Consider the following 24927-nt stretch of genomic DNA (forward strand, 5'->3'; position numbering starts at 1 on the left):
GGTGCAGCCATGTTCTAATCCTCGTCCTGCCTCAGTGTTTGGACGCAGCGCTGCAGAGACCCAGTGACCCGGTGGAAACTGGGCCAGGCTGCGGCTCTGGCTCAGGGCGGAGCCGCGGCAGCGGGCGGCGGGATGTGGCTCTGCTGGGGGCCGCTGTGGGGGCCCCAGGGGCCCCAGGTGGGCTCAGGGGCCCCAGAGTCACCAGGGGAACCGGTTCTGGAAAAGGTTCTGCTCTGGATGTTCAGAATCCATCTGAGTAAAAACCGTTCAGTTAAACTTCATCACTGAGTTTTAATCCAACTAAAAATAAAGAATAAAAGAAATAATGTCCAAACAGTGAAGAGAGGTTCTGTTATGATGCCAGTAAAACCAGTAAAACCAGTAAAACTGTCTGATTTTCTTCCTAATAAAATATTTTTGTTGTTTCTTGACTATTTTTTCAGTGTTTTATGTTAAACTATTGACTGTAATTGTTGTCAGGTGATGTTTCCATGACGACTGATTTCTGACACGTTTGGTTCTGGTACCGTTGGAACCCAGTTAGTTTCTGCATTTTAAATTCAGGAGGAGTTTGATGTCGTTGTTCTGATGTTAGGGTTGGTGTTAGGTTCTGAAGTCAATGTTTTCCTGTTGATCCTTAATAACATGGTAATAACCTAAATGATTTCTGGCAGATTGTTGGCATCGTTCTATAGCTCAGTTTCTGTGTCATTGCTGAAATGTTTCTGATTTCTGGTTCTGATCCGTTTCAGGTCGTGGTTCAGAACCCGGTTCATCCAGCAGCAGGTTCTGGTCGTTGACCTGAAGGTGTCAGAACTGGTTTCCAGTCAGACCATCAGAGAAACCTCCGCTGCTTTCACTGGTTCCTCCGAGGCTCAGCAGAGCCGTTCAAAGTGAGGCGCGGGGGCCGTTTATGGCCCTCTGAATGAGCTTTTACGGCCCTCGACTGTAAATCTGGAATGCGGCAGATTGAGCAGCGTGAAAACAAAATGAAGGTTTTCACACAAAAACGATGCAACTAAAGCAACCGACTGGCTTTAAACGGTCTGGAAAAACTCATAGAACATTTTCACAGATTAATAACCTTTAAATAAAAATATTTATTAATCTCATTGGACAGAATCTCTGACCAGCCGAGGTGTTGAGGGGATCCGTTTTGGTGGCCTTAGGATCACATCTCTGCTTTTTGTGGATGATGTGGTCCTGTTGGCTTCATCAGATTGTGATCTGCAGCTCTCACTGGAGCGGTTCGCAGCCGAGTGTGAAGCGGCCGGGATGAGGCTCAGTGCCTCCAAATCCGAGGCCATGGTCTTGAGCCGGAAAAGGGTAGAGTGCCTTCTCCGGGTCAGGGGGGTCGTCCTGCCTCAAGTGGAGGAGTTTAAGTATCTGGGGATCTTGTTCATGAATGAGGGAAGAAGGGAGATCGACAGGCGGATTGGGGCAGCGTCTGCCGTGAAGCGGGCGCTGTACCGGTCCGTCGTGGTGAAGAGAGAGCTGAGCCAAAAAGCGAAGCTCTCGATTTACCGGTCGATCTACGTTCCCACCCTCATCTATGGTCATGAGCTTTGGGTCATGACCGAAAGAACGAGATCACGGGTACAAGCATCTGAAATGGGTTTCCTCCTCCGCAGGGTGGCTGGGCTCTCCCTTAGAGAGAGAAGCTCGGTCATCCAGGAGGGACTCAGAGTAGAGCCGCTGCTCCTCCACGTCGAGAGGAGCCAGTTGAGGCTCGGGCATCTGGTCAGGATGCCTCCTGGACGCCTCCCTGGTGAGGAGTTCAGGTCCCACCGGGAGGAGGGGAGACCCAGGACACGCTGGAGGCACGATGTCTCTCTATGGCCTGGGAACGCCTTGGGGTTCCTGGAGGACCTGGAAGAGGCTGGAGAGGGAAGTCTGGGCCTCCTGAGGCTGCTGACCCCGAGACCCGACCCGGATAAGATGAAGAAAATGGATGGATGGATGGATGTTTCTGATTTAATACTCAAGCATCATTAGGCTCTCATTGTTAGAACAAAAACTCACTTGGGCGCCCCCTGTTGGTTGTTACGGAGAAGGCTTCTCAGAATAAAATGTGACAATAAAGTCAAAATATTACAAGAGCCATAATTGCACCAGGATAGGACGGTCCATTAGGGAAATAAAATAGTAATATTATGAGTTTCTCCATGGCAAATAAAATTAACGTTATAAATGTTGAGCGTCTTGTGAGAAAATCAAACTTTATCTATTAAACATCTGATTATCAGCAGCTGAACTGAGTCACATTGAAACAACTTGCTGGTATTTTTGTGTTTTTATAATATTTTGATTAGATTTTTTCCGTAACTTGGTGATTTTGGCCGTGGTGGCAGAAGGTTTGGACTGTTTGTCTGAACCAGAACCAGAACCATCAGAGGAGCCCAGTGGGTTTAGCTCCTGACAGATTCCAGCGTTTATTTTAATCCTCAAACAGATTTTAAGACAAGATAATCTGAGTAAATATGGAGAAAATTCACACGAAGAACTGATGTATTAAATAATAATCTATAAATAAATAATAATCCTGTACCTGTTCCATCAGCTGGTTCTGGTTCCGGCTGGCGAATCATCACCAAACATTAACATGAATTTATTTTTCTCTTCTGTTGTTTTGACCAGATTTTTGCTGATTTCTTCAGAAAGTTATGAGCGTTGAGTTTTACGACGGAGCGTAACGAGAACCGCTGGGCCTCATCTGGGGGTCAAAGTTCAGTGATGGGAGGAAGATTTTCAGCCAAGCTGGACGATTTACTGTAACCACGGCAGGTTGCTGTAAATCACGAGTCATTTTCTGTTTTATTCCAGCGCTGAGGATATGTCATTTACTTTATGTTATTGTAGCAGTGTGATGTTGTTACACTAGATTGTCAAGTGATAAGCTATTCCGGTGGGAACTCGTATGAGCACTGGTAGCTTTTATTTTGAAAAGACGGCAAATCCATTGCAAAACAGCGGGTAACTTCCTGTTTCAAAATTATTATTTTTATTTAAATGTGGTGTGTTGTGAATGAAAATGTGAATTGTTTTCTCTACTATTGAACATATTGAGTTCATATATTGTTGTTTTGGGTGTTAATTCGGGGTTTAAGGAGAAAAATTAACGGGTCATACCATTATAGTTCATGAAAGGTTTTCCCACGCTCTCCGTCGCGCTCTTTCTGTTCGGATTCCGTGGGAGAAGGTATGAAGTTTTGTTTTCTGTGTTTAATAAGTGCATTTTAAGTATAAGTAATATGTTTTTGTAAATAATGTGCTTTGGGGCACTCAAACCTTGCTAAACAGTGCTAGAACCGTGTTGGCAGACATTTAGCTGCTCTTATACTTCATGAAACATTGCTAATGAAAATGCTACATCCATGTGCTGAAAATAGTACTGTTCATGGTTAAACAGGCGCTGTGGAGCACTGATCAGAAAAGGCCTGTTTTGACCACTATTTTCTGCTGTTTGGATGCAGGAGCATTAAAAGTGCCTTCAGCTCAGCTGTTGTCTGGCTGTTATTTTCACACAACGCAGATTCAACTACGCTACATTATTTTAAAACCTAAGAGTTTGTTTCCTTTTTATCTGAATCAATTCATCAGTTTTACTAAAATATCCTTCAGTTAAAAACTCCTTATTACGCCTCAAACACTAAAACGTGAAATAATACTAGCATATTTTTCAAAACGTCTAAATTCTGATGTTTTTATGCTGTTTTCCTGTAAAACATGATAAACGTTGCTGCTCTGACTGCAGGAACATTTCCGCCTCTCCGCTGCAGGTTTTCGGCTCATAAACGACGGGAAACGGATCCGTCCAGCTTGTTTGGTTGGTTCCTGAGATCCGGGCCAGATGGACCCGTCGGCCGGTTCTGATGGGATGATGCAGCAGAAAGCTGCAGGTTTAAAGCTGCTGTTTCTCTGCGAGACGGAGAACATGGACCACATGGACCACTCCCTCTTCAGAGAGACGCTGATGATGATGATGATGATGATGATGATGATGATGATGATGATGATGTCATCCTCAGACTGAGCTTGGAGTGACTCCATCTAACGGAGGAGAAACGCTGCCAGAACCGGGAGGCTGAGAGTCGGCAGTGTGTGTGTGTGTGTGTGGTATGTCTGTGTGTGTGTGTGTGTGTGTGTGTGTGTTTGTTTGTAATACCTTGTGGGGATGATTTTCCTGACATATACTACATTGTGGGGACCGAAGCTTGTGGGACTCCTTGTGGGTCCCACAAGGGGAAACCCTGTTTTTGGGTCAGGGGTCAGATTTAGGACTAAGCTGTGAATTGAGTTTTGGTTGATTAGGGTTAGGTAAAGGGCAAAGGTCAGGTTTAGGCTGTAGAAATGAATGGAAGTCAATGGAAAGTCCCCACATAGATAGCCATGCAAACATGTGTGCCTGAGTGTGTGTGTGTCTGTGTGTGTGTTGAAGCAGATCCTCTCTGTCCGCCCGGCTCAGTCGATTTGTATCGACCCGCTCCGCTGCTTCTTTCTATTAGGGTCATAATAATGAAATGGATATGAATCCAGTATCAGTTACATGTCTGCTGCTGGATTCGCTCAGATGAATGAAGTGCCCAGTGGTCCCAGTGGTTTCTCTCCAGAGTGTCTGGTTCCGACCCAAACTGGAGGATGAACGTCTCACAAACCTTCCAGCTTCAGTCTGAAGCTCAAACAGGAAGCAGATCTGAGGACACTTCCTGTCTGCTGCTGGTTTTACTGGTATTTTCCAGTAACTTCCAGTTTTGCTCCTGATTCGTTCCTCAGATTAAATCTGAATAGTTCAGAGCTTTCTGGGAGTAACTTTGAGGTTCAGAACCTGTTCTGACCCGTTGGGCCCACAGGGGTCCAACAGAACCTTCTAACGGTTCTGTTCGTTTCTCCTCCAGATCTTTGGACCTTTCTGTCCATCCATCAGCCTGATAGCTTCTAATTACCAGCATTAATTAGACTAATATAAACAGATAACTGGCAGCATGGTTCCTGAATCGTGAAGGTAAAACTCGACTTTTATCAGGTGAAAGTTTGATCCTGGATGCAGGAAACGTCTCAGAGCTCCAACCTGCACGGAGGACACCAAACCTCTGGAGGCCCATGAACGGCTTAATGTCATTTTGAGGGAATATTGTTTAGTTTATCGGTCTGCAGGTTAGCTTTAGCTAAGCTAGCATTTATAACTGGTTAATAAACAGATCCTGATGCTTTTCCAGAGGTGATTGGGCGAGAGGCGGGGGACAACCTGGACACGACTCCTGTCCATCGCAGGACAAAGGACACGCTCAGAGAGACCAGCTGACCCAGTCATGCCTCTGGGAGGAAGCTGGAGAACCCAGAGAGAACCTTCACACCCACAGGGAGAACATGCCAACCCCACCCCACACTGGGACTCAAACCCCAAACCCTCCTGCTGCAAGGCAGCAGCGCTGCATGCGGCCTGCGCTTCCTTTAGTCCCGACCAACAGCAGCGCCCCTGGAGGCCATCTGGGGGTACTGCACACCCTAAATCTGCCTTCCCGTTTTCAGATGTTGGGCCGCTAAAGTCATCCTGTATTACAGAGCCGCGTCTGTTCAGCTGTTCTTATTTTTATAGGTATTTATTGTTTATCACCGTTTCTCAGTTGTTTGTTTCTGTTTCTGCAGATGAAGAAGCAGAAACACGAAGTTAAGTTTCCTCCTGCTTTAAGCCTTTTCTCTGCCTTCCAGACAACTGAAATGATCCCATTTCTAATAAAATGTTATGTATTTCTATATTCATACCAGTGAAATCACGCAGCTGTGACACGTTTAGGGTCTGAGACGTCAACATGGACGCCGTTTCTGTTGCCATGGTGACGCGTCGTCGCCTCCTGATAGGTGGGCAACTAAACGTCCTGGTTGCTGATGTTTGAAAGGTTCAGATTTTATTATTTATCATGATTTAAATCCTGCCATCACTCAGTGACGTCATGTGAGAAACATGATGAGTTTCAGGATTTAGTCCAATCAGCTCGGTCACTTAAACATGAACAAACTATTTGTCCTGATTCTGCCGAGAACACAAAGCAGAAATAAAACTGATTTTAATTCATATTAGTGATTAGGATAAGAATCTGTTTGGCTTCAGCCTGTGGTTCATTTTATAGTTCCCTAATATTTTAATCGCTCTTAAAGTTCATAACATAAAGTAACAACGTTTTTCCTGTTAGTTTCAGTTTTTTATGTTTCCAGTTCTAATTTTCCCAAATAAAAACTGACGTGTGTGTCAGTATATTATCAGTTTTAATATAACCTTAACCAACTGAAGTGTAATAACTAATGAGGGATGATGTCATAGATGGACAGTCCAGTTTCCCGCCTCATTCCTGAACTAAAGAGGTCAGAGGTCAGGCTGCACAGGAGGAACCTGGAAAGTCCTGGGATGAAGAACGATGTTTGCGTGAACGCTGCTCTCTGATTGGCTGGAGCGGATCCTTCCAGAAAAAGCTCCCAAACCGACCTATCACAGCCCAGGAGGCCAGTCTCCATAGATACAGGAAAATAAAGATTATTACGGATCCATCAGCAGAAATGTTCACGTTCTGCTGTTGATTCTGAAGCTTCATGTTGGAGTTTAATGATGAAGGAGCGATGAAGATGAGGGACACGCCCATTTTTAACACCGACGACAACAACAGCCATCAAAACCAATTTGAAGAGAGAAACATGAACGTTTTGGTTCTAATGTTGGTCTGGAAGATGAAATCAGACTTAAAATGATTTTTAAAAATGTGAAAATGGAGAAACGGGAGAGAATAAAGATCAGAGCCAGAAAACGAGGCAGCAGGACGCGGAGACCAGGGAACCGCCTGGACGGAGAAAATGGAGGGAAAGGGAGAGGAGGAGAGGAGAGGAGAGGAGGAGAGGAAGAGAGGAGGGGAGGAGAGGAAGAGAGGAGAAGAGAGGAGGAGAGGAGGAGGGGAGGAGAGGAGGAGAGAAAGAGAGGAGGAGAGGAAGAGAGGAGGAGAGGAAGACAGGAAGAGAGGAGGAGAGGAAGACAGGAGGAGAGGAAGACAGGAGGAGAGGAAGAGGCGTTCAGACAGGCGTGAAGCCCCAACAATGGAGGCGAACAAAGAAAATCCCAACGGAGGCATCAATCACTGCCCCACTTACCCCCCCTGCTCATTTTTACTCTTTATTTCACGCTTTTGCCCCGCGCCCTCCCTCCTTCTGCCCCCTTCCTCCCCCGAGCCACTCCCACCTCCTCCATCCATCCCTGCATCCATCCATCCATCCATCTGGCCGTCCATCTGTCCGTCCAGCCTCCAGAACGGCGCCCCTCCATCCTCAGCCCAAACAATCTGCTTATTGATGCGTCCATTCATGGAGGAAAACGACCAGAACCGAACCGCCGACATGCAGACGCGTCATTAACATTCACAGCGACCAGAACCACGACGAGCAGAACCGTTTCCGAGCCCCGCAGGTTCTCCTGCTGCGCTCACACAAAGGATCCACCGAGAGAAAACACGACCCGAGCAAAGCGCCTCGTCCTTCCTACCTTTCTGGCTCTGGGATTCGTCCATGTTTTCCTCCATCGCTGCAGGTTTCGCTCCTTTGTCTGGATTTCGTGAGAAGCTGTGTGTGAAGCCTCCTGCTAGCGCTCAGCACAGAGTGCGTGTGTGTGTGTACGTGGGAGGCAGAGTGTGTGTGAGTGCCTGTTTCCCTCCCTGCAGATGATGGAGGCTAAGGGAAGTCCCTGTTTCGACGCTCTGCTCTCTCTCGCCTTCTGCAGCATCCTATCACCGCTTCAGTCCTGATTCATTGTCTGAGCAGGTTTTTAAATCTGCTGCCACGAATTTTATGTCCAAAAATACATTTTAAACGACAGAAAAATAAAAACCCTGATTCCATTAAGCTTCACATGTTTCATTTTCAGTTACATAAAACAAACAGCAGCTGCTCGGTGGCTGAACGTCCCACAGTGCAACACGGTGGGTCCTGCAGTCGGTGGTTCGATCCCGGCTGATGAGGAACCAGCCGAGATGAGGCTGAAGGATCTGAATCTCCTTTCATTGGTGTCCAAAAGTTATAATTTATTAAAGCCGGTGGATGATGATGACCTTTGACCCCATTGGACAGAAATGTGATACAAAATCAATTGGGAGAAAAAGTCGGATGTAGAGAAAAACAACTTTATAACATTCTGACATATTTATGTGTTTAGATCCTGATTCTAACCGTAAACAGCTTCAGTCACCGCTCCTCTTCCTCACCTCCTCTTCCTAACCTCCTCTTCCTCATCTCCTCTTCCTCACCTCCTCTTCCTCATCTTCACAGCTCCTCATTCTCATCGCTCCTCTTCCTCACCTCCTCTTCCTCATCTCCTCTTCCTCATCTCATCTTCATCGCTCCTCTTCCTCATCTTCACCGCTCCTCTTCCTCATCTTCTCTTCCTGATCTCCTCATCATATGAACAGCAGCCTTGGCGGAGTCCAACTCTCCCTGGACCTGAGTTCTGCTGGCGGTCCGGACCACAGGCACACGGCCCAATGCCGTCCACTAGCCCTGACACACGGGGGCTAACTGGTGCGATTTCCCTTGCATCCGCCAGGACCTTGCTGAGGGTCCTGGACCAAAACCACAGGTTCTCCTGACCTTCCCAGGAAGCTTTGGGAGAGCGTGAACCACACGCTGCGGTCTCCTCCTCCCAGTAACTGACCCCTGGACATCAGCTCCAATCCCCTTAACATTCAGAGTTCAGATGTCGTCGGCCCCCGGGGCCTTGGCACCTGGGGACCAGAGTCTGGAGAGCCCAGCCCAAGGTGACGCGGCTCTGCTTCTCCAGAGGAAAATGTGTTGGTGGGATTGAGATCTTGAAGTATTCTGCCCACCATGGTTGAGGTCAGCAGCTCACCGACCCAAACAGGGCGCCGCTTTCCCCACCTGGGACTTCAGAAGATGAACCAGAAACACCTCAACGCCTACAGAAGTTGTTCTCAAGGAATTCACTGAGTTTTGCCCCATCAACCATCTGACCCACATTCTGCTAAGGCAGTTGGTTCCCACGCACAGCTTCTGGCGTCCCACAGGTCAAAAAGACCCGATCGGACTACTTGTTCAGCCCCCACAGAACCTCACCAGCTCAGGCTCCATCCTGAGAGCAGCTTCATCAGCCCAGGATCCGACCGCCACCCACCGCACGCTGCAGCCGACCGCTTCGCCGGTGATGAATACAATAATTCCTCATCTTTATTAGTAAATGTAATTGTCTAATAATATTGCAATAATTTAATTGGTTAGTTTTTACCTCCAACATGTTTGGCATCAGATTCTGAGCCATCAGTTTGTCTGAGGTTTGAGGATTTCAGTAAAACCAAATCGATCCTTAAAGGTTTTTGATCTGATTGGTTTTACTGACAGGAAGGATCATCAGACGTGCGGCGTTTCCGCCTCCAAACCTCAGACCTGGACTGAAGAATGGGTGGAGCTTCTGACCGAAGCTACAGCCAGTAAAGGAGAAGATCAGAGCTTCAGTGGAAGGAGACGAGACCCTCATCATAATCCACTAACTGTCCAGTGAGTCTTTCCTTTCACACAAACCTCAAAGTAGAACCTGCCTGAGGAGAAACTCTGCTTTCCAGAACATTGACAGACACAGAAAAGCTTTTTGGGTTGTCAGGATGAGTCTTCATGTCACCGTGTCTCACTTGTTTTCCATCAGGAGACAGGATGAGACGCTGATGGGCGGCTTCAGGGTCAAGGGTCACCTCTGCTGCGAACTTCTGGACCCTCTGCAGCTCCGCCTGAAACAGTTTACTCATCCTGAAGAGAATCCCAGGTATAACGGTTCGATCAGGTTCGATCGGGTTCGTCGTGTCGTGTGGTGTCCAGCCACATGGACACAAAATAACGGCTACAAGTCCAGTTAACTAATTTAAACCAGCCATTAATTGATGCTTTACTAGAATCTACCTGTGATGCAGGTGGCTCAGCGTAAAGTCCTGACTGAATAAAATTATTATAACCTATTTATGTCACGTTGACGATGAACAGCTGAAAACTTACCGGGTTCATCAACTGCGGTGATTTTAGACAATCGTCCAGCAAAATTTATTATCGTGACAGGCCTACTCCTGGATTACCGTTTAAATTTTGAGTTTTATGTCAAATCCACATGAATTAAATGACAGAAACTAATTCTCTCGCTGGATCTTTAATTCATTTTGTCCAGCTGCAGACTGTTAGACTGTCCAATCAGAGTCAGGTATTGTGCAGATGGTGCTTTTAATTAACTAAATTCAAGTCTATGGAACACAAAATGTCACTAAAATCACTCTGTCCTTCTAAAATCTTTCAGAAAATCGTAAAAATGCACTGAATTGTAGCAAATTGTATCGCTCAACAAATATCGTGATACATATCGCATTGTGACCAGAATATCGTATATCGTGAAGTTATTGTATCGCTACACCCATAATAGTAAGAATCATTTACAATGTATACATGAGAAAGTTATTTGAGAAAAGGTCAATAATGAACAAATGAATCAAGTTCACTGAAAAAAGACAAATCTGGTTAAACATACAAGTAAAAATTCACATCTTGCTTTTAAGGTGCCATTTATATTCTGAGAGTTTTTGTTGGTAGAGTCTTATACAAAAAGACAAATAAGATGAATCTATTTGGTCTATGATGGTGGAAATGTTCCTTTGACTCTAAAGTGATCAAATAAAACATTCATAGAATCACAATATCAATCATTCGTTCATAGAGCAGCACTTTGGACGCTTCAGGTAAATAATGTAGTTTGGTTCAGAATAATTATTGCACCATCAATGAATGACGTCTAATCGATGTTCTCAGGCACCAGAGGGAAACAGTGACGCCTTCATGAGCTCAGAGGGTCAAACGGATGAATAAAGAGGATGGGCTGAAATATTCATCCATGTTCTTTCAGCAAACCGTTGAGATGTTTCTGGTTTCACCGTCATTTGCCTGATATTTTACCTGCTATTCAAACTATTCTTAAAAGTTTGTCTGTTAGTCTGCAGCTCATGTGACCAAACCAGCCGAGGAGATGAGAAGTTAAAACACAACCTTGTTTAACCCTGAGGTCTCTGGGTTTTCTGAAAAGATAGAGTTTCTGAGAGCAGTTCTTAAAAACGTAGCCACTGTTTTCAGCAAATGTCCAGGAATGATCCAAAGTTTCAAAGGTTCTGACCAGAACTCGGTTCTGTTAAAGCCCGCATCCCTGGAAACTGTTCAAATCCTCCAATCAGGGCGGATCAGCGGCCTGCTGGGCTATTGGCGCCCTCTTCTGGTTGATATGAGGTACTACACCTCTTCAATGTTGTGTCTCTGTTAATAAATAAATGGCCACTGGGGGGCGCTAAACCACCATGTTGTCCAGCTCATCTGGGTTTAAATCATCTTTCTGGTCCTGATGAGGTGAAAACATGTCAGCCAGTGAACCCTGAGGTCCGCCTCCAGAACCGGGCTTGTTTGACCCGGTTTCACCAACGAGCTGGATCAGAGAAACAGACGGAGGACCTGATGAGCTGAATTATGACTGCATGTTGGATGACTGAACATGGTTCTGCTGTTCTCAGGTTAGCCTGAACTCTAACCTGGAAACAGGTCCAGATGTGAACAGGTTTGTCAGAACCGGGCCGGGACTAAACAGAACCTCTGATCTGTCTGTAGTTCTGCTGCTTCGAGCTGCTGGAGGACAAACTGACGACATCCCAACTTCCTGCTTGTTTGTCACAAAAACGAATAAAATGAAGGGATTAAGTTGAGCAGGAAGTTAAAGCTGTTAGTGTTTTTAATGTTCTCACATTTAAAATTCATGATTACATGTTTCATCAATATGTCTGCTCTCTCTTCAGACCTATAAATGGAGCCACCTGCTTGTTTTGTGTTTCTGAAGATGAAAACCAACAGGAAGAAGTGAAGCAGATTTCTGACCCGTTGCTCTTCAACCATCAGTATTCAGTGGAATCTATTGTTTCAAATCTAATCTCTGACTTTTAATCAACATTGTTTTCCTACAGTCACAAACTTCCAGACCTTTAATGATGTTTTTAACGCTGCTGAAGATTCAGACATGGAAATGATGATCAGCTGCTTCCATGTTTCAGGTTTCCACACCTGGACACACCTGGAACGTGTGTCCAGGTGTGTCCAGGTGTGATGGAATCTGGTTTATTGCTCAGTGGATTGTCTCAGATTACAGGCAGATTATTCCTGGTCTGTTGAATCTTTGAGCTGCGTTGATCCTCTGGTTGGACGTAAAACCTTCTGCTTTTAGTCGTTATAGACAGAAGTTATACGTAACGAGGTTTCGCTTAAAGATTTCTGACATGGAAAGAGTTGAAGCTGACCTGGAAATACCAGGGATTCTGCAGCCGGTAACACAGCAGAGCAACAGACCAGCAGATCAAACACAGAAGCCAACATGTAGCAACAGTGGGACAAACAAAGACACACACCTCGCATCGGCCCCGCCCACCAATCAACGGTGCGCAGAGTGGGGGGGACCAGATTGGACCAGATTCTGCTCTCTGTGTTAGTTTGGATCTCAGATCCAGGCAGGTGCAGGGGGGGCGAGGGGGGCAGGGGGGGCTTGAGCACCTGCCCCTTTTGCTCCTGGCCCCAAAGTGCCCTTTTGGTCAATTTTTTTTCTAAAAAAACATGTACTACATTTTTTTTTGTTTTTTTTTTGAGTTTTTTAATAATGATAAGCCCTCTGGTCACCTTGTAACCTTTGACCTTTTGCCCGTGACGCATGACCCAGTTGCCTCTCGCACAGTGTGAAAGCGGCTAACTGGAGCTCAACGTAGCGAACGTTCCAGATCACAGATCAGTTTTTGCTGAATTAAAAACCGTTTTTGGTGAATAAAGTGGAGACCTGCTGCTTGTCAGATGATGGAAAACGTTGAAGAATCGTTTCTGTTTCAGCTCAGAGTCGCGGTTTAAGCAGAGAGGTAATGAAATACAACAGACACTGACAGGCCTCTGCGTCTCCACTGCAGCCAACAGGCAGATCTGTGTTTTATAGATTACAGTCACTGAAAGGCTGCATTGAGCCCTAGTTTATATTTTAATTCTGTAAAGACTAAATATGTCTGGTGGTCCAGCTCTGATTTACTGATTTACATATCCTGCTAAATTGCAGGTTTGAATATTGCAAAACTTTCCTATAACAAAATGCAGAAAGAAATTACTAATAAAATATCTTACATAGGCATAGAGTTATGCTCTATATGGAGATGTTCATATAGCTTTGATTGTATTTGTCACATTTTTATAATTTATCATTGTTTATTAAACTCTGAAAGCTGAGAGGCTTTAATATTCTGTCCTATAATGAGGTGGCCCTTTGTTTGTTTTCAGCTCCTGCCCCTTTAATGGCCTCTGCACGGCCCTGGTCAGACGGAACCATTTCCTGGTCGGTTCCGTTCAGCTTCGGACTTCATGCGTCCTGCGAGTCGGGTTGACTGGGGATGGAAATGGGTCGATGGGACTCGGCCTAGTCAAAGGTTTGTGATGCGGTTTTCAGTTACTCTGAAGTTTCTCCGCACCGTCTGGCTGTTAGTTTGAGTAAATGTTTCAGTTTGATCTGATATAAATATAATAAAAACACTTAAAAAGAAAAATGATTTATTGTTTTGTCAACAGCAGAATAAAGATCATTAACTGATTATTGACCTGATTAATAAATGTCTTATTGGCCTCCTGACCGGCGATCAGATATTAAAGTGGCTTGTTGCCTTGAAGGCATTTGATGTTTTCCTTGAAATGCTTGTTTTCCTCATTCCTGCTTTTGAACCAAACGACTATCAGAGCAGAAACTCAGACATCCGAGTCGGAAAACGGCTGAATCTGAGAAGCTGCTGAAACTCAAAGAAACGTTTAAAACTGGAGAACGATGAAGCAGCGAGTTCTTCCTGAAGAACCTCTGAGGAACGATTGTTTTTAAAAAGCTGCTTGAAATAAATAAATCAGATCAAAATGAATCCCGTCTTTCTGTTAATGCAGAGATGAGTAAATAATCAGAGTCTCAGCAGCTATAATTTTATATTCCTGGTTCTTATTTTCATTCCGTTTCTGCATCTGAAGCTTCAGACTGTGAGCTTGTTGTTACTGCAGGACGTTAATATGTTCACAATGAGCCAAAACCTCAGAACGCTGCGATGTTTCAGTTTAATGAAACTGAAGCTCAAAGAATCAAACTGATGAATAAAAACAGGATCTGAGGAAATAAAATCTTTTTATTTCTTTATTATTGTCCTAAAATCTATTCAGACTTTATGACGGCAAAGTTTCTGATTCAATAAACGTAAAAATCAAACACGTTTCACAAAAACTCAGGAGAAATGAAACGAGTTTATTATCATTTTTCATTCTGACATGAAAGATTAACAGATAATAAAGTGAAAATCAAAGCAAAGCTGAATTCAGATTAAAGCTTCAACAGTTTCAGACGTGAAGAAGCAACAAGGAGCTGCAGCTCTGGACCCAGTGGGGGTCCGACCCGAAACATGAAACATCGTCCTGCTCCGACCGGCGCCACCTGGTGGACCTTTACCTGCTGAGGTCAGAGGTCGGGGCGGAGCGAGTCTTCCTGCTGCGCCCCATCTTCATCCCTGATGACCGGAGGAGGAAACAACCTGGTTACCAACGGCAACGCAGACAAACATCCACGTGTTCACACAGAACACCTGACATCATTCATCTACCTGGTTACCAACGGCAACGCAGACAAACATCAGGAAAATCACAAAATGTAAACAAAATGACTAATAATTCTCACACAATCTGAAATAAAAGTGATTCTGACAGAAACATCTCAGTGTCGATGGATCAACAAAGAGAAAACGTCTCTGGCAGTTAAAGATAAAAATCTCTTCTCACATGAAACAAAACTATAAAACCTGATTTTGATGATGAGCAATTAAAATCTAATCATCTTCATGGTTCTAAATTTAATTCTAGTCAACAGGAACAAAAACATCCTGCTGTCATTTTCAGGAATTGTAAAATATTTTGATAATTTTTGGTTTCATCCATTCTGCTGTTTGGATCCTGGTTCTGTTTGGGGACAGATGGACTCATGTTCGGCCTACATGGTCCAGTTAAAGACCGCAAGCTGTCCAGACCCAGCCCAGATCCTCATACTTCCACCACCATGCTTGACAGTTGGCATGAGATGTTTCTGCTGATCTGATGTCTTTGGTTCTGTCTGTCCCGGTTCTGTCCGTCCCGGTCCAATATCTCATCTCTCGTCTCGTCTCTGCTGACCTCAGTCCGGCGGCCATCTTATTTCCAGAGAGAAGAAACTTCCTCCTTCAATCCTTCCGAGCAGCGAATACTGGTTCAGGTCATGACCTTTAATCTGCTAACTGAGATGGAGATCTGGGTTTCTGCCCATTTCTCTGACCTCTGACCTTGGACTGAGCCTGCTGAGACATCTGAGACATCTGAGACATCTTCCTCCTGGGAATAATCTTCCCCTAAAGATGACCCTTGTTCTTCCCAGGTTCAAAGGTCACTGCCGCCCTCTTGCCTTGACGCTGTGCTAACCCACTGATGACCAGTGAATTTAGGATTAAATTAACAGCATCGTAATTTAATCCTGGACCAGAAACGTTTCTATCAGGTTCCAGTAAAAAACCAAAACTCCTTCTGTGACCCGACATGTCCAACATGAAGGAAACGTTTCTACTGAAACACCTGATCAATTATTCACCTGCAGTTTTCTTTCACAGATCCAGGAGTTTTCCATGTCACAGGGAACATCATTCCAGTTGTTTTCCGATTCATAAAATCTCATTTCTCCACAGTCTTCGTTTGTACCCAGATCACTGTTCGGCTCATCATGACCCCAGTAACTGAAAACCAAACGCATGAAAACATCAGTCAGCAAATGAAAACCTTCAGCTTGTTGCTCCTGTATAAAAGGAGCTGACATTTCTGTATTTTTCAGTAATATTGGTCTAGAGATTTTTCCAGGAAGTTTTTAGAGCTGCACTACTTCCGGGTCAGTTCCTGCATTTTCAGCATGTGAGGCCGAACACCTGGCGTCGTCCTGAGAAGTGATGCTCCGAGTGTTGAGTTGATGACAGAAAGTAGGTCATCGCGTTCTGTTTGTTTATAGATTCAGTTTATTATATGATTATATAAACTACGGGATGTTGTGGGCTCTGAGCTGAGAACTCAGCTGAGCCCGCTCAGCCTCCGTAGGTTTGCCTTAAATCCCATTATTTGTAACTGCGTTTCTGCTGCATCTGTTTTTGCTGTCACTGAGTTATTAGGGCAGATGGAGTTATGAAGCGCATGCGCTGCCAGCTGCCGCCATTGTGTAGGGATTGTATCTGGCCACATGATGGCGCCAAAGTGCCTCTTATGTTAAATTCAGCCAAAAGGCTGTCGGTGGGTTTTCACTGAGTTTGTACAAGTTGAACCTCTATTGCTGTAATACATGAGCTTAATGGCAATTTATTGTTATTTCAGCCTGCTGGCAGCACTGAGCATCAAGGCTAATAAACCAGCTCACATCTACTGAAAGTTTTGGCCTCATGTCCTCCTTCCTGCATCCTGACCAATCGGACCGACGCTGAAATGGGTGGACGGGACTCGACTGACCAGGTCAGTGGTTTCCTGAATCCTGACACCATCTTGTTTGCTGCAGCTACCTAAGAACCGTCTCCCTCATGTTTCTTACTTTTATTTTTACAATTTTAATTAAACTTCAGTCACTTTAATGCCCTTCCTAATAATCCCTTTACAGACTTAACTTGGTTTTTAATTCAAGTTCATTATTTAGGACAATAAAACAAAATAACCAGTTACATTTTGAAAAACCAATATCAAGCCAAGCTAAGTGACATAAAATTGGAAATACAAATAACTCACCCAACCAGTTTAAATTATAACAACAACAATAATAATAATGGTTAATTTGAACCACTAATATTCAAGTAAAAAGTAAAGAAAGAAATGATTTTGTCATGGTGGCGTTTAGCTTCTTGACCCAAATGCAGAAACGTCTCATGGAGAGAAAAGTTTAACATTTTATTTACACAAATCGATAACGAATGTTTGCTGGTCCAGAAAGAACTGGAGGCGGCCGCATTGCTGAGAGTTTTTAAGTTGATGCGATAAATACCTCAGCTGTTCCTCAGGCCAAATGAGGCCTTGATAATAACATCATAGTTTCATTTCCTTTTTTCTGCAAACACGATTTTATTAAATCTGGTGAAATCCCTGAGTTACAGATGAACCCGACTGTTGTCAGACTCAGCTTGGAAACGTCACCAACCTGGACCTGCTGGTCCTCTAACCACTGACCTGGTGTTCAGTCGAGTCCCGTCCACCCATTTCCATCCTCCCTCCTTCTCAGCGTCGGTCAGTCCGATCCAAAGCCTCTTTTTGAACCAAGTCAGGAAGTCCTGCTCCTCTCTGCTGTTGATGATCACCAGGTCTGCTCCTCTGTTCAGACAGTCGTTCCTGCTGTCCCCCCATGTCGCCCTGGCAGAGGAAATGTAGTAGATGCTTGGACAAAATGTAGCCAACTGTTGCTTGAAGGAACTGGGCCCTGGAAGAACAGACAGAACCAAAACCACTGATGGTCAGTCCGATGATGGAAATGACGGCAGACATAAACAGGCTGTTGCAGGTTTTAATATGAAAGTCCTGATCATCTGTCCATCAGTAAGTTACATTTTGAGTGAAATGCTTTCAGCAGTCTGGTGCCTGACTCAGAGGTCACTCAGAGGTCATCAGGCAAAGCAACAGGATTGGGACGCAAACGGGACTAAAAGAAACTTCCTGATTTAACACCTTGAAATTGGGTCTCTGTCTCTTTAAGAGACAGAGACCTGTTCTCTCTCCAGGAAGTCGTCCAACATGGCTCCTCTATTAACCCCTTAATGTTTTTACCTGCGTTGCTCTGAGCAGCAGCCGCTATAAACAGCTGATTGCTGCTGGCTAGTCTGAAGGAGCCAGGGGGAGGAGCTGCTCCTTGAAGGCGGGGCTTGGCCCACCCAGGTGTTTAGCAGCTGAATTAAATGGAGACTAAAGAATTTCTCAAAAGTGGAAGAAACAAAGCAAAACTGCAGGGAAAAACATGGTGAAAGATCAAAGAGTAGATTTTCTGTTGCTGTGTTTAAAAAGCAGGAGCAAATATTCGACACAACGAGAAGATTTTGCTTCTCAAACGTGTGGAACATATATAAAATAAAAATAATGAAAACTAGAACTGAAAGCAGTTATAATGAGTTCCTGCCTCCTTCCCTTTGCAAGCAGATGTTCATAAAAGAGCCATAATAATGAGTCATTATAATATTATAAATGCAGGCAGAGCCACAGGCACCTGAATCATAACGTGTGTGAATAAACAGTCTGACTCGGTGGCTTCAACGGTTCAACAGCTGCTATTATTTCTACATAAAGTCAGACAATGTTTAACTATATTGACAATAAAGGATGTGAAACGTTGTTCAGCTGATGACAATAATCACATTTTTTATGTCTTATAATCTTTTACAACTAAGAAAAGCAACCTGTTGGCAATCCATTTAAATTCAAAAGTACTTTATTGATCCAAAAGGGGAATTGAATAAAATGAGGTACAGGAAACAACCTGTCCTCAGGTGTGCACAGGAAGTGGGCGGCTTTTGATTCGGCCTGGATAAAAGACGACTTCCTGTTGGTTTCTTCCTCTCTGTACTTTCATACATGAGAATTTATTTCTGTGTAAATGAATTGCAAAGCTGGTTGGGGGAGAAAACTGCATTATTTTAAGATAATTAAATATATATATTGTGAAGGTGTTGAGGCCCAATCAGGTGTGAACATTAAACCCGCACATTGACGTGGATTTGGCTCCATCTAGTGGCCAAACGGATGGAGGCTTTGTGAGCTAAAAGCTGAAAATAGCAGAATAACCAAAGCTGCTCGTGTTTTATGCTGCATGAGTTTCTTCTGTTCTGTGGACAGTAAGAGCTCACACAGTTAGGAAGATACAGATTTTAGTGTTTATCACAAAGGAGGGAGATACGAACACAGAGCAGGAGAAAGAGAAAATCTGAAAGTCTGAGCTCATTTGGATGGATGTGATTTTTAAAATGTTTGAAGCATTTTTCACATTTCTGTGCATAAATCCCCACCTTCAACCATCTCCACGTTAAATACGTCAGGTCAGACCGCGGCAAAAAGCCGATCAGCTGTTCATGCATAATAAATGTATCTTATTCACAGCGCCACATAGTGGTGGACTTTGATGAGAACGAGCCAGACATGATGGACATCCTGCTGTGAATCCTTCCAGCCACCATCACTTTATTTGTACTTTGCCCAGAAAAGGTGATGCAGATTATCTGCTGCATGTCTGTGGGACAGATTAACGCCAAAACAAACAATGTTTTGCCACATTACTGGACATTACTGGCCAGCAGAGATTACCGGCCAGCAGACATTACCGGCCAGCAGACATTACCGGCCAGCAGAGATTACCGGCCAGCAGAGATTACCGGCCAGCAGAGATTACCGGCCAGCAGAGATTACCGGCCAGCAGAGATTACCGGCCAGCAGAGATTACCGGCCATCAGAGATTACCGGCCAGCAGAGATTACCGGCCAGCAGAGATTACCGGCCAGCAGAGATTACCGGCCAGCAGAGATTACCGGCCAGCAGAGATTACCGGCCAGCAGAGATTACCGGCCAGCAGAGATTACCGGCCAGCAGAGATTACCGGCCAGCAGAGATTACCGGCCAGCAGAGCCTGATGTGTGAAGGACAGCAGCTTTCGCTCTGGGCAGACGGACGCAGAGCAGCACAGAAACATTCAGGTGTAGAAAACTGCATGAGGTTCTTTCATTTATACAAACACCTTGCAGCTGCCACCACCTGTTGGAGCAACCATGGCAACGGCCCCTGCTGGTGTGCGTGCAGGCAGGTAGGCAGTTCTCTGAGGGATTTTGTCCCACATACTCACATGCTGTTAAATTCACATCAAGGTGTTCGACCTCGCTGCCATAAACACATAACAGCATTTTCATCTGTTGAATCTGTGCAATCAGGGCTTCAGGCGTCTCCCCCGCAGCTTGTGAAGTCGGGTTCTGGTTGGGTTCCCCGGTGGGACAGACGGAGGGACAGACGGTGGGACAGACGGAGGGACAGACGGAGCCAGAGTCCTCTGGGCAGTGGGAACCATCTGTGGTGCACAAAGTAAGTTTATTCTCACAAACGTTGATCTGTGAATCTGATGCTTGAGCTAAACGTATCTTCCAAAGCTGCACAACAGCCTGAACCATCGTCATGGTTACAACATCAGCGTCTCAAACGACTGGATGCAGCCGTTCGATTGTCAGTTTGTCACTAATGAATCCTTCATGCTCACATGGAACAGAGATCAACATGAAAACTTTATGTCGGAACAAATGTCAAAGCGAAAAGATGCAGAAACACAGAGAGAGAGAGAGATTGGTCCAGTCATTTAAAATTATTCCATATGTTTTTATAAAATGCCTTCTGATCCTCCCTCATCCCCATGGAGAGTCCAGACAACCTGCGCATGAAGTGTTTTTTACCGATCCTGTCTTGGCACTTCAGTTGTTCCATAGAGTCGCTGGTAGCTGACATGTCCAAACTCAAGAGGTTTCCTTTCTTGCATGACTGACTTGATCAAGTCAAACTCTGTCGGCCTCATTGTGGCCTTCAGCTGCCGGGTCACGGTGGCAGCAGCTGCCCCACAGGGGGCGCTAAGGGGGAATCAGCCAGAAGGCTTCTGCTCCTTCATCGCCCAGACAGCAGACGCTACCTTCTTCATTACCTGAACAGCTTCACCACTCCACCTCGTATCGAGACCCGGAGCGCCGAGCAGAACCTCGCTTGGTCCCTATAGCCCACCGTCAGCCCGCCTCGTCTCAGAGAGCCAATGGGAACCAACGGGTCCAGAACCAACGGGTCCAGAACCAAGAGAGCAGCAGTCAAAGGTTCCCGTCACTGGGCTGCAGAACTGGCTGAGCATTCAGGAGCTCATTCACAGCCATCAGCAAACACAAATCGTTCTGTAACCAATCAATGAGTTTGATTGGTTGGTACTGTAACTGAAGACCTGACTGCATATGCGGTCTGTGGTCTGCTGCACATCTGGTACTTTCTGGAAGTACTTTCATTTTTCTCTTTTTACTTGAGGTCTGTTTGACTGGCGACAGGAAGTAGAGGTTTAGGCGCCGAGCAGCAGCCGCTGCACCCGAACAGCCAGGAGGCCTCGGACCTGCTGAGGCTCAGGTTCTACCAGGATCCATCACCAAACCTCAGCTGGACCCGGCAACTGGAGTCCAAATGTTCCCAACAGAACCATCTGCTGTTGGGCTGCAGTTTCACTGGGAATGGACCAAACCCATCAAATGTTTTTCTAGTCTTTCCCACTTTCACCCTCCTGTCCTCACACACACATTCATACTGACACACAGATCAGGAGGCAGCCTGGCTGGAATCAAACCTCCTGATCATCTGATGACCGCTGATCCAGAGTTCATTCAGCGCAGTGGCAGGAAGCTGGTCTAGTCAAAGCCTGGAAGCAGCGTCTACCTCAGACTAGTTTTCGGTCAAAGTTTGGAACGTCCTGTCAGACAGGAAGCTGCGACGAACTCACAGGAAGTCAGACGCAGCGAGACGTTGAGGGCCGATTGGAGGATGCAGAGAAAACCGAACATCAGGAGAAGAAGAGAGAAAACGATTCGTCCTGCAGAAGGAGAGAAACGGAGAGAGGGTCAGGGTTACTGGTTCATTCTGGGTGTGTGTGTGTGTGTGTGTGTCTGTGTGTGTGTCTGTGTGTGTGTGTGTGTGTGTGTGTGTGTGTGTGTGTGTGTGTGTGTGCGTGTGTGTGTGTGTGTGTGTGTGTGTGTGTCTGCGTGTGTGTCTGTGTGTGTGTGTGTGTGTGTGTGTGTGTGTGTGTGTGTGTGTGTGTGTGTGTGTGTCTGTGTGTGTGTGTGTCTGTGACGTTTTAACATTTTCAGATGTGAAGTTTCTCCATAAACCTTGATGATGTCATCAGTAGCCGTCGTGCTTCAGGTAATCTGAGGGATTATTTTCCTCACCTGGACTCTTTGCTGCAGATGCAGGTTCTTCATGTTCCACTGAGATCCGATCGATCGCCGCCATGTTTCTGCTGACAGCTGGAGGTCGGAGAGGATCAGGATGTTGAGCTGAGAGGTAAAAACTGACGTTTGGTTTTTCATTTCCTGCTTCTGTTGCTGCTTCTTTGGCAGAATCATAATAAAAAGGACAGAAAAACTAAACAGAAACAGTTTACAGCTATTTAAACTGAGAAAATGTATTAATAAAAACTTCATCTAAATATCAAACAGCAGGAAACAACGAGGCTCGTCTTGCTGCATATTTCCTGTTTTATATTTTAACAACATTCATTTCCTCATTTGTTTAAAAGTTGAATAAAAGTTTCTAAGTTCATTTTGTGTGAATTACGATGAGACAGAAAAGTGTTGATAAAACCAGGAGGAACCAGAACAACAAACAGAACTCTGGTAAAAACTGACACAGAAAGTTCTGTACTTACAGACGGGTTGGTCAGAACCGGACGAACTTCTGCTCAGAGGTGAAGACGGAACAGAGGAAGTTCTGATGGTTTCTGGCTCCTCCTCAGTTCTCTGCAGTCTCAAACCACCAGATGACACTTTTTACGGTACCGGGTTCTGCTGAGCTGGTCTTATGTCACCAATCGGACCAATCGGACCTCAGGACTTCATTCTCACAGTTATGGGTTTAACCCGTTTCTGTTCCAGAAGCTTCTAGCAAACGTCTCGGTGAAATAAATGCAGTTTGTTCTGACTGAGGCTCTGCAGGAAGCTGTTTATAAATCACTGAACGGATCAGAACCACAAAGATCTGCTGCTGGGTCAACCTGCAGACCTCTCAGGTTCTGGTTCTGGTCTGCATCCAGAACCAGAACCAATCAAACAGAAGCAGCTGTAATGCTCTCCGTGTTTCAGCATGAAGGCGTCCAGATGTGGGATTATTTTCCTCACCTGGACTCTTTGCTGCAGATGCAGGTTCTTCATGTTCCACTGAGATCTGATCGCCGCCACGTTTCTGCTGGAGATGATTGAAGTTCAGCTGCTCATGTCATCAACTTCCAGACTGCATGTTCCAACACGTCTTCAGGATTTTAACCTTTTCTCTGGACTTGGCTGCTGGTTTCTTATTTTTGGGTTCTGACCTGCATCGGCCTCTTAAATGAGAAGAACCAGAACCTAAACAGAACCGCTTTAGATTTAACTTTTTCCACCCTGAGACACAAAATGTTCCTGTTGACAGAACAGAAAAAAATCCTAAAACTGAAACGACGAGTTTCATCTAAACATCCAACAGGAAGTGTGCAGCTTCACTTCCTGTTAAAAATGTTTTCATTTGATTGCATCATTTTAAATTTACGGTTAAAAGCTTTAAAGTCAGTTTTAGTTTTTTTTTATCTGAACTAATGTTCCTCAGAGCTGGAGAGAATATCTGTTGGTAAATTCAGTTTGCTGGACGGAAACACAGGTTGAAGAAACGACACTGAAGTTCTGTGTTTACAGACGGGTTCAGATGTTAACCCGGTCCAGTCCGATCCGGTTCGGTCCGGTTCGATCCGGTTCGATCTGGTTTGATCCGGTCCGGTTCGGTCCGGTCCGGTTTGATCCGGTTCGGTCCGGTCCGGTTTGATCCGGTCCGGTTCGATCCGGTTCGTTCCGGTTTGATCCGGTCCGGTTCGATCTGGTTTGATCTGGTCCGGTTCGGTCCGGTTTGATCCGGTCCGGTTCGATCCGGTTCGATCTGGTTTGATCCGGTCCGGTTCGGTCCGGTCCGGTTTGATCCGGTTCGGTCCGGTTTGATCCGGTCCGGTCCGGTCCGGTCCAGACTCAGAGGAAGCTCAGAATGAACTTTGGTTCTTTTTCCGTAAGGAACCAAAAGACGCTTTATTGATCATCGGCTTCCTCAGAAAGTCCGTCCTGGTTTCATGAATCCGATCAGAACCAAACGGACTTTGTTACTTACATGGACACAGAAGCAGTTTGAGTTTTTCTGGTGAAAACTGAAGACTTTCCTCACTCCGGGATCTTTCTGCCTCCTTGTCTTTTGTTTTCTGACAGATTAGGACTCAAATCGCAGAAACTCGACTGGAGCCTGAATTTATTTCCTTACGTTGATTCTGATGTGGGAGTTTAGAGACCTGCTGGTTTCCTGAAGGAGGACGAAGAGAGAAGAGGTCAGGAAATGAGATCAGTTCTGAAATAAAACTTTAAAAACAACCAACAAGTTTAAAATGAAAGGAACTGATGGCGTCAGACCTGGTCTGGACATCACAGCAAACATTAATATTCAGATTAATGGTTTATTAGTGGCAAAGAGTCCAAAGCTGATGACCAGTCAATGAGCACAGCGTCTCTCCAAACCATGAGAATTGAATCATGCAGGTATCTACAGCTAAACCCCATAAAGGAGCAGCAGATCCAGACTCTGGTTCGGATCAAATCGTTTAAACAGAAAAACCACAACATGCCGTCAAACCTCCAAAACCCAGGAAACGTCAGGAAACCAAAGTGGCAGCGATTTATTTGAAGGGCAGTGATATTTTCCATGAACATAAAAGAACCACAGACATGAATTTTATGGCCGAACTTCCGCTGCTCCTCCGAGCCTCAGGTCCGGTTCTCTCTGCTAGAGCCGGACTTTCATTTGGGAAAAACATGGCAGCTCCATCAACACACAGGCCAGAGTTCTCCCAAAGGTGAACAATCAGTTATATTCAACACAGCAATCAGTATGTTTTAGCACAGCACGTCACTGATTTACATTAGACTGAATAACGACCTAATGTAATAAAAACACAAAAAAATCTAACAGGAAGTGAATGAGACCAACGCAGCAATGAAAGTTTCTATGAACGTCGGT

The 24927-nt window shown here is 45.1% G+C and overlaps 3 protein-coding genes across 10 annotated transcripts in view; 1 reads left to right on the forward strand and 2 right to left on the reverse strand.

The window, feature by feature from the left end:
* LOC103472207 (neuronal membrane glycoprotein M6-a-like) overlaps positions 1–7758 on the reverse strand; it is a 19205-nt gene extending 11447 nt beyond the window's left edge. Inside the window, exon 1 of the mRNA XM_008421660.3 lies at positions 7523–7758. Coding sequence (XP_008419882.1) covers positions 7523–7559 — 37 coding nt within the window. The 5' untranslated portion in view covers positions 7560–7758. The remainder of the gene's footprint in view (positions 1–7522) is intronic.
* LOC103472201 (uncharacterized) lies at positions 1420–14533 on the forward strand. Of its 4 annotated transcripts, XR_534822.3 has the most exons (6): positions 1420–3199; positions 3410–5859; positions 9385–9540; positions 9686–9802; positions 13360–13505; positions 14444–14533. XR_534822.3 is itself a non-coding variant. In XM_081611921.1 (5 exons), coding segments are annotated over exons 1-5 (489 nt in total). In that variant the 5' UTR covers positions 8287–9223; the 3' UTR covers positions 14512–14533. The 4 variants fall into 4 exon arrangements, 1 of the variants encoding a protein (XP_081468047.1); XR_014089482.1 differs by having other exon boundaries at positions 1431–5859; XR_014089483.1 differs by lacking the exons at positions 1420–3199; positions 3410–5859 and adding an exon at positions 8287–9187.
* Positions 14334–23590, reverse strand: LOC103472223 (CD209 antigen-like protein A). Of its 5 annotated transcripts, none has more exons than XR_014089468.1 (7): positions 22553–23590; positions 22074–22181; positions 21629–21718; positions 19964–20182; positions 17288–17563; positions 15716–15857; positions 14334–14612 (listed from the first exon to the last, which is right to left on the reverse strand). XR_014089468.1 is itself a non-coding variant. In XM_008421694.3 (7 exons), the coding sequence occupies exons 2-7, from the start codon at positions 22135–22137 to the stop codon at positions 14607–14609; spliced, it is 768 nt and encodes a 255-aa protein (XP_008419916.2). In that variant the 5' UTR covers positions 22138–22151; positions 22553–23585; the 3' UTR covers positions 14334–14606. The 5 variants fall into 5 exon arrangements, 4 of the variants coding, with proteins under 4 accessions (XP_008419916.2, XP_008419907.2, XP_081468036.1 ...); XM_008421694.3 differs by having other exon boundaries at positions 17317–17563; positions 22074–22151; positions 22553–23585; XM_008421685.3 differs by having other exon boundaries at positions 17317–17563; positions 22553–23585.
* Between the last annotated feature and the right edge of the window lie 1337 nt (positions 23591–24927).

The sequence above is a fragment of the Poecilia reticulata genome, chromosome 1 (genome assembly GCF_904066995.2).
Source record: "Poecilia reticulata chromosome 1, P_reticulata-male-v2, whole genome shotgun sequence".
Lineage (NCBI taxonomy): Eukaryota > Metazoa > Chordata > Actinopteri > Cyprinodontiformes > Poeciliidae > Poecilia > Poecilia reticulata.

Coding starts and splice junctions, on each gene's coding strand:
- LOC103472223 (XM_008421694.3), bottom strand. CDS start 22,137: ATGGCGGCGATCGATCGGATCTCAGTGGAACATGAAGAACCTGCATCT. Junction 21,719..22,073: donor ATCTGCAGCAAAGAGTCCAG/GTGAGGAAAATA, acceptor CTCCTTCTGCAG/GACGAATCGTTTTCTCTCTT. Junction 15,858..17,316: donor GGGACTCGACTGAACACCAG/GTCAGTGGTTAG, acceptor TTTGGTTTTCAG/TTACTGGGGTCATGATGAGC.
- LOC103472201 (XM_081611921.1), top strand. Junction 9,803..13,359: donor CATCCTGAAGAGAATCCCAG/GTATAACGGTTC, acceptor GTTTGTTTTCAG/CTCCTGCCCCTTTAATGGCC. Junction 13,506..14,443: donor GGGACTCGGCCTAGTCAAAG/GTTTGTGATGCG, acceptor AAGCTTCAACAG/TTTCAGACGTGAAGAAGCAA.